This window comes from Cnephaeus nilssonii (genome assembly GCF_951640355.1).
Source record: "Cnephaeus nilssonii genome assembly, chromosome: 6".
Classification (NCBI taxonomy): Eukaryota; Metazoa; Chordata; class Mammalia; order Chiroptera; family Vespertilionidae; genus Cnephaeus; species Cnephaeus nilssonii.
Window position 1 is genome coordinate 20,528,225 of NC_137077.1, and position 8,617 is coordinate 20,536,841.

General features: G+C 57.3%; 1 protein-coding gene across 3 annotated transcripts; it reads right to left on the minus strand.

The window, feature by feature from the left end:
• Positions 1–1,369: 1,369 nt before the first annotated feature.
• Positions 1,370–8,063, minus strand: PIANP (PILR alpha associated neural protein; the record flags this gene model as incomplete). 3 transcript variants are annotated; one of them, XM_079775798.1, is made up of 6 exons in its annotated part: positions 7,869–8,063; positions 5,719–5,778; positions 4,954–5,465; positions 3,875–3,956; positions 2,849–3,076; positions 1,370–2,499 (listed from the first exon to the last, which is right to left on the minus strand). In XM_079775798.1, the coding sequence occupies exons 2-6, from the start codon at positions 5,733–5,735 to the stop codon at positions 2,478–2,480; spliced, it is 861 nt and encodes a 286-aa protein (XP_079631924.1). In that variant the 5' UTR covers positions 5,736–5,778; positions 7,869–8,063. The 3 variants fall into 3 exon arrangements, with proteins under 3 accessions (XP_079631924.1, XP_079631925.1, XP_079631926.1); XM_079775799.1 differs by lacking the exon at positions 7,869–8,063 and adding an exon at positions 7,274–7,297; XM_079775800.1 differs by lacking the exon at positions 1,370–2,499 and having other exon boundaries at positions 2,845–3,076.
• Between the last annotated feature and the right edge of the window lie 554 nt (positions 8,064–8,617).

Below are 8,617 nucleotides of genomic sequence, written 5' to 3' on the forward strand. Positions count from 1 at the left end.
AGCACCTCTTCCTGGACCCTCAGGTCCCATCCAGCCATCCCACCGACCAGCTACCCACTGGGATCTCTTCAGGCCCCACGGGGTTGCCTCTGAGCCCTCATCAGCAGCTTATTTGCTCTGTACCTCTGCTTTTAGTTGGTTTATCACTCCTTGGCCCCACTCTGCTTCTTCCCTCTGTCACAGTCTGTCTTTTTCTTAGGGAGCCTGACATCCCAAATACACACACTGCTCTGGTCCTGGGAAATATGCTGCCTCCTCCCCACTAACCTTTGTGCGCTGCATGGACTCAGTCTTACTTCCCTGAGTACACAGTCAAGCTCTCCAACACCTAAAACACACACCTACCAACCCATGTACATTCCTAATTTGAGCTACAAATATAAACACATGTATGCATACACAGCCCGGGGCAGCCCAGATGCCTTTTGGCATATTACTGTCTCCTCTCCTCCCTGGAGCTCCCCATTTCCAGGGAGCAAGGGGGGAACAGATGGGGGTGGGGAGAGAAATGGGACCTGGGTGGTTACCATGGCAACGGAGCCTAGCAACAGCTGAGAGGCTGATGTGTGTGTGGGCTTTTGCAGGGTTGTTACAAGAGCCAAACCTAGAATTGGGGGCTCAGAGGTGACTGATCCCAGGTGGGCAGCTTGGATCCCCTCCCCCCAAACACACCCCTTGATTCCACCTCAACACCCTATCAGAGAAAGCAGAGTGGGGGAAGCTAATGAGTTAACTACAGGGCTTCTAATGCTACACAGCTTTTGGGGGGCAGGTTAGGGAGCATGGCTGAAAATAAACCAAGCAAGGCAGCCTCTTTCCCATTGCTCATTTTTCTCTTCTTTCACCTTTCACCCTCCATCTGTCTTATTAGCTCTCTCTTCTTCATTTTCTTGCTTCTCCATTGCCTGTCCTTCTATGTAATTTGCCCTTATTTTGTCTCCTTTCACATGGTCTCTCTTGACCTGCACTGGCAAGTAACAGGCAAGCCATTCTTCCAGTTTCTCTTGCTCTGTCTGCTCCTGATCAGGACTGCTCCCTTAGTTTCTCTTCCTTCCAGCTAGTCCTAAAGTAAAGCCCATGAATCCCAACTCCAGGTCAGAGCAGGCCGGTCACATTGGGCTGGAGGGGTTCCCGGGTTCATCCTCTTTCTCCCCCTTGGCTGCCCATCACCTCTCCTCCCGTCCACTCTACAGGGCTCATAAGACAGAATCAGGGAACTCGGGTATCTTGCAAAGGCTTTATTTGAAAATTTTGAAACTTACATCCCACAAGAATTCAAGATTATCACCACAAGAAGAAAGAGATAATACAAAAATATATATCACAGCATAGGAGCCAGGTAAGAGAGGAAGAAGGAAGGTGGAAAAAATTATGAGAAGTAGGGACAAACCTGGGGGCAGGGGGGCAAAAGGAGGGAGAGTGGAAGAACAAAGGAGGGAGGGAAGGAGAGATGTTAAGGAGCCCAAGAAGGGGAGGGATAAATTGGGAGGTAGAGCTCCCAATGGCCTTGAACCAGCTGGCCCCATTCCCTGGCAGCCTCAGTGGAATTAGGGAGGCCCTTAGAGAGGCTGGGATGTAGAGGACTGGCTCAGGGGGCTCTGAATTCCAGAGAGTGACACACACACACAGACAGCCAGGACAGATAAGACAAAAGGGACTTAGGAGGAAGGGCAGGGCAAATGGGAGCCCCTTTCTTGGGTAGTGCAGCAGGTGACTCCCCAAAACCCATCTCCCAGACAACAGAACTCAGCAGTGGGGTGGGGGAGAAGTGTGGGGCCTCACTACCCTCATCCTTATGGGAGCCCTCAGGGTATGAGATCACCCATGGAGTGGAATGAGGGAGACAGTGAAACACATGACATAGAACAGGACGGGCCGTGACAGATGGGGGCACAAGGAGTCCCCAGCTCACCTCCCACCCACCTCTGGGGCAGCATGCAGGAGCCACAGAAAATAGATCAGTGGGTATTCATGAGGGAGAATGTAAGCACAACACGCAACACAGCATGGGGCCAGGAAATGCATGTGAGAGGAATGGTGAAGTCACCTACTGACCACTGAGTGACTGAGATGAGCATGAAATGTGGGAAGAAGAGAAAATGAAAAATGAGAAACGAAAGGGAGAATGTGAGGGGTCAGCAGAGGAGAGAGAGGTGGATGGGGAGAGGGTGCAGAAGGCTGGCTGCACAAGAGCATGAGTGTGTGCAATGGCCCGTGAGGGTGGAGGTGAGTGTGCAAGGCTTTCATGTGAGTGTGCAAGGGTGGGGATGGGGCACCAGAAACCAGAGGCCCCACTTAAAGGAGGGTGAGCAGATAGGATTGCCTATAGGGCCAGTGAGTGCTCCAGGGTGGTGTGCCAGGGCAGAAGCCAGGAGCACCTGCAGCCCCAGCTCCCACAGCTGCCCTACCCTCAGTGGGATGGTGGCTATGCCGGCCCCTTGGCCTCCTGCTTGGTGGCACCCCAACATTGATGGGCATCACAGATTCACCAGGGGAATCCTGAGAGGAAGAGGGAAAGGGCGCAGTCAGGAAACAAGGGGTAAGCCGGAATTGAAAGGGGAGTCCAAGACAAAGGGAGTCAAGGCTAAGAGGGTGGAGTTGGAGTTAAATGGCAGCATGAGAATAGGACAGAGATCCACAGAGCAGGAGAAGGAAGGGTCCCCCCAGAGAGGAGGGGTCCAGGCTCCTTGGGAGGGCCAGGACCAGGTTGGGAAGGAGAGCCAGGGGCTCTGGGAGGGCCAGGCCTACCTCTTTCCCACCCACCCAGGAGGGAGCACCCCCAACCACAGCTCCAGAAACCTGAACGTCCTCCCTTCCCCGCCCTCCATCGTTTTGCCCTGGCCCTCACCGGTTCAACTGGAAGGCTGGAGCCCCTTTGGGCTGGGGCATCCCAGGCCCAAGCCGGGGTCCCCCTCGGGGCTCCTCGTGGTCAGGGGTGGGGGTTGGCGAATCCCCGAAGGCCCCCAGCACAGTGACCCCGGCTGGGGACAGGTCTGTCAGCGGCTGCTGGCTCTCCTCCTGCCTCAGGGCACCTTGCTGTCCTGAGGGCCTGCGCCGCTTCTGGCTGCGGTCCCAGCTGGTGCACCGGAAGGGAAGAGGTTCTCTCACACACTTAAGCCCCCATCCTGAGCCTGCAGGGTTGGTCACCCCCAGCCTCCCTGAGGCACCCCTAAGATCCCACAGCTGAGAAACTGGCCTCTAACAGTTCCCTACACCAAATCTGAAACCAAGTGTCCGTAAAACCACTTCTCCCACCCTGCCCCCTGGGACGCTGGGATCTAAACCATCCTCCCAACCTGGTCCAGATCCACAGAGCTAGCACTTCCTCCCCACCAACAGGTAGAATCCCCCGGAATCGCTGCCTGGGGAGGCGCACCCAGAAAAACCGTTTCTCTCCTCAGCAAGCACCTTGGCAGGTTTAGTTCTAGTTCAAAGTCAGCTAATGACCTGGACACTTTAATGATTCTCTCAGTAAAGTGTGAAGGACTGGGTGACCCATTATTAAATACAGGCAAAGAAAGTTCCAGATTTACTCCCTCCTCCCCAGGTGCCCTAAGAAGGGGCTCTGCAGACTGGGCCATTGTTCTCAGTCTTGGAGGAAATGGGGACAAGGGATGCCCATCAAAGCCCTAGTACACACAATAACCCCGCCCCCCACCTCTCCCATTATCCTTGTATGTCCCTGGGAGGAGGAATGTGCCCAGGTTTCTCACTGTCTCCCCCCACCTAAATCCTTAACCACCTCTCCCCAAGGTCTTGCCTTAATCCACCACCCCCTATCCCACCCCCAGCAAAACTGCTGCCCTAGCTCCTTCCCTCCTTCCAGCCAAACATCCAGTTCCCAACTGCCAGCACCCTCGTCCCCACAGCTTACCAGAACTTGAAGATGATGCCAGTGGCCACGAGAACAATGATGATGGAGATGGTAATTGTGACATAGAGCTGGGGGTCCACACCTGATTGGGGTGGGAAGAAGGTTTTAGGGAGGCTCAGTGTGGTAGGAGCCACGAGGGAGTGGGGACGGGGCCGGGCTGCAGGTTCCATAAGCTTGAGGAGGGCGGCCACTGTGAATTCACGTTGCCCACCTCTTCCTAGAGCCCCTCCCCCTTTATTCCACTCATCAGCTTTACCCAGAGTTTTCAGCTCTTTCCCTCCCAAATCCCCCACTTTCCCAATCCTGTATGTATGTGATGAGGAGGGGGCTCCAAGGTCAGAGAGAACCCTGTTCTCTGTACAGAAACCAGAGGGTGGAACCATCCTTCTCACCCCCAAACCACTGGCCCTGGCTCTGCACTCTCTGAGCTGAGCTGTCACCCTGGAGTTCCTTTCATGGTGTTCCTTTGCATGGAATGCACCCACTCAAGATTCAGTTCAAATGTCAATTCTTGGAAGGCGTCCTGACCCCCAGGTAGAGGCAGTCTCTCCTCTTTCTTTTCTTTTCTTTTCTTTTTTTTTTTTTAATCCTCACCCTAGGATATTTTTCCATTGATTTTTAGAGAGAGTGGAAGGGAAAGGAAGAGACACAGAGAGAGAAACATCGATGTGAGAGAGACACATCAATTGGTTGCCTCCCGCACGCCTCGACCAGGACCAGGAATCCGTGGACCAGAATCAAGCCCAGGGCCCTTCAGTCTGAGGGCTGATGCTCTATCCGCTGAGCCTAATTGGCTAGGGCTCTCCTCTTTTCTTAAGCAACATGCTGTGCATGCCTCTAGTAGAGCACTTATTACACTGACATCCCCAAGTGTTTACACATCTGTCTTCTTCAATGGCCCTGAGCTCCTCCGGGGCTCAGCCGCATCTTCATCTCTGCCTCCTGTGCCGGCGTGGTGCCTGGCACATTTGTGGAAGGAGCGAACAGACAAGGCCTCTCTTGCTGCCCTGAGCTTCAACCACCCTCATATGAGCCTCCCCACCCTCGTATCCCTACCACCCTCTCACACTCCCACTCACCTTCCCCACGACCCCCGAACAAGAATGGCCGCAGGGTGGCAGGTGCTTCTCTAAGGATGATCCCATCTCCATCACCCCGCATGGAATCTGAGTTGGGGTGTGGGGTAGCCAGCCCATGGGGGGCTGCAAAACCATAGTCCAGGGGCAAAAATCCGGGATTGGCAGAGTTGGGATCCCCCCCATCCTCTCGAGACACTGTAGGGCCCCATACAATAGCCCAGGGATACTGGGATGAGGGTGGCCCCTCTTCAAAGCCTGATGGGGTGGCAGGGGGCGCAGTGCCTGGCAGGACTTGCCGCCTGGATCTTGGAACCCGAGGGGATCGGCTTGGTGGGGGTGCCCGCTCCCACACACATACATGGCGTGGGGCTGAGGGACCTCCCCGGGCGCATGGGGGACGTGCTGGGGCTGGTGGGGTTCGAGGGGAGGAGGAGGAGCCTTGAGCAGGTGGTGGGAAGGGCAGCAACAGCAGTGGCCAGAGTGGGAGGAGGTGGGACAGCAGCAGTGCAGGCCTACAAAAAGGGAGAAAGAGAGGGTGAGACAGAAGCCCATCTCGGGCCTGTGTGTGGGGAAGACAGGCGCATACCTGTGATCCCCAGCTGCCTCTCTCCAGGTCTCTCTGCAAAAGCAGGTGGGCTTTGGGAAGGTTCAGTCTCATTTCCTATCTTCCTAGGGTCTAGCCCTTAGGATGGAAGACCCTTGATGGGTCTAGGGAGGAAAGGGCCAAGACCTCAGGGAAAGCTCCCTCTGCTGTGCCAAACTTACCACATCCTGGACTCCATGTTCGAGATCTTCCTCAGCTGTGACCCAGATTTTCAGCCTTTACTGGGGAAGAGAAGGGAATGTCACATCCCCACCCTGCCCTGTGTTCTTCCCCAGCTCATTCATCCACCAATTCTACCCACATCTCCCCTCCCCTGCTGCTGGCTGCCAGCAAAGCTGCTGCCACCCAGGATTCACTGCTGCTGAGCATCCTTTGGGGGGCAAAACTCCCAAAGTGGCTCCCTATCTAGCTCCCAGCCCCTCTCTACAACTACCCGGGTCGCTGTTATCTCCCCAGCTCAGGGTCTACTCTCACTTCTCAGGCTTCCTTCTCACTTCCTTGCTCACAGCTCCAAGCTTTTCTTGGATCTTAATTTAGAGTCAAGAACCTTGTGATTCCTTGAGCACCTACCGCTAGGGCAAGAGTCAGGGTGGGGGAGGGTAGAGGAAGTCAATCTGAGTGTGTGAATGTGTGTGTGGCACGCGCCCAGCCAGCCCACTCCACTGGTAGTGCCAGGCAATGCTCTTAGGATTGGCCCCCAGGAACCTGCATCTTTAGGAGAAGGGGAAGAGGAGATGGAGGGAGGGAAGGAAAGAGGCAGAGAGAGGTGAGTGGCAGAAAAACTACAGAATATACTCTTTGCTCAGTATTTAATCATACAAATGCATAGATGCCCCCTTCAATGTAGCTCTCCTGGGTGAAGAATCCTGGAAGAATCGGGATGGTTGGTTTCGAAAGAGGAAGGACATGTTTTCAGGGTTGAGGGTGCTGGCCCCAGGGTGGGCCAGGCCCCCCTAAGTAAAGGAGAATATGATACCCTGAGGATTATGGGTACTCTAAGTACTCCCAGAGCATAATGGGAATAAGATAAGAAAGTCTGGGGAAGGGATTGGGAAAATGGGCCGCGGGGAGGGATGTGAAGGGGTGAAAGGGTGAAGGGCCCAGAAAGGAACCGGTGGGTCAGGAGCGAGAAGGAAGGAGAAGAGGGAAGAGGAGGCCAGCAGAGAGCACAGGGGGAGGGACAGGAGTCCGTCCTGAAAGAGAACAGAAGGGGGGCGGGTACAGAGGCCTGGAAGCCTGGAGGATGCTGAAGGGAGAACAGGATGAGTTAAAGGTCAGGGAGGGAAACAGAGGGTGAGGGGGTCACAGGAGCAGGGGAGGAAGGGGAAAGGGCAGGAGGGGACAGAAGGAGAGGTCCCGGCTGGAAGGGAAGATGAGACCCAGTGGAAGGGGAAGGGAGAAGGGGGAGGAGAAGAGCAGGGTTGGGGAGAAGGGAAATGGGAAGGGAGGGAGCAGAATACCGAGGACAAAATAGGAGGAAGGGATGGGGACCGAAGACAAACAGCAAAGATGGAGGAGTTGGAAATTGCTTCTCTCGATGTAAAGGGATGTGGAGCGATGGCAGGAGACAGGGCTAGGGGCCTGGTGGGAAGAAGGGAGAGAGGGGTGACCGCGGAGAAGCAGGAGGGAGGAAGGAAGGAGTGTAGGAGCGAACCAGTGAAGCGGAGAAGGGCTCACAGGGCTGTCTGTGGCCAGCTGACTCCAGGACTCACTCACCTCTCCGCCTTGTGCATCACCCCCTCCCCCCGACGTCAACTCGGGTCCCAGGACCCCAAGCCCCTCCAGCCACCCCTTCCAGGAAGCCCGCAGTCCCCAGGCTGGCGCGCCACCCCCACCCTTTCCTCGCGCCTCGCGGACCTGTTGTGCGCAGGAGACCAGATGGGGGTGGGGCGGGAGCCTTGAGGTGGGGGATCCCGGCCCCATTCCCAGCGTGGCCCCAGCCCACCCCTCTCACAGGCCCGCGCTCCCCGCTGGGAAGCAGCGAGAGTTGGGGAGAAAACGAGGACCCGGGGGTCGGCGAAGGGACTCCAAGGGAGGGACCCGATAGGGACCCGACGCCAGAGGATGCGAGGAGCCTGAGCCGAAGGCAGGATGGAGGCGGCCCGGGGACGGCGACCGCTGCGCCAGGAGGGTAGGATGGAGCGGGGACCGGAGGAGGGATGGAGAGCACCGCAGGGAAGGGGCGCTTCGGCACTGGAGGCTGGGACCCGGGGAGGGACCGCGCCGGGAGGAGCGGGGGCGAAGGGCTCGGAGTTCGGAGGGACAAGGCCGGGCTCCCTCGGGTGGGGGCGTGGGGGTCCCTTTCACTCACCTGCGTGCCTGGCGCGGCGGCGCGACAGCTGCTGGCGCTCGGGGCTGCGCCGGGCTGGGGGGACGCGGGAGAGGGTGGGGTGCGGGGCATGGTCAGGGGGTTGGCCGGCAGCGGGGTGCTGGAGAGGGTGGGGGGCGGGCGCCCGGGGCGCGGGGCGGCGGCGGTGGAGGCGGCGGCGGGAGATGCTCCGCTCGGCTCGACTCGACTGGGCTCGGCGGGGCTCGGCGCGGCGGCTCGGAGCGCTCGGTCTCCTCCTCTCCCCCTCCCGCCCCGGGCCACGCACGGTTTAACCCTCCCGCTGCCGCACCGCGGGAGTCGCGCTCAGCTGTGTCCCAGGTGTGCGGCTGGAGAGGGCGGCGGAGGCTGGGCGGCTGTCTGCTTCCCCGCGTTTTGATGGCGGGCTTCTCCGCCGGTTTCACCCAACACCGTGGAAACCCATGGTCACCTTAGTGCATTTCCGAGACTCTGCATCGCCAACTGTTTCACCCCCGGTGGGGATCCAGGCAGGGGTGGCAGTGCAGACCCCGCACCAGCCTTGGGTTATCCCAATGACTGGACCCCCTGATTCCACTCTGGCCTGCTGCCATGCATTGCCTGCAAAGCAACCCGATTATCTTTAAAATAAGTAGATCAAGTCGCATTACTCAGCTTATCTAGCAATCAGAATAGCCAAACTCCTTACTGCGGCTTACAAGACGATATGACCGAGCCCCTGGCTCTCTGATTTCTTTTCCCAACACGTCTTTATG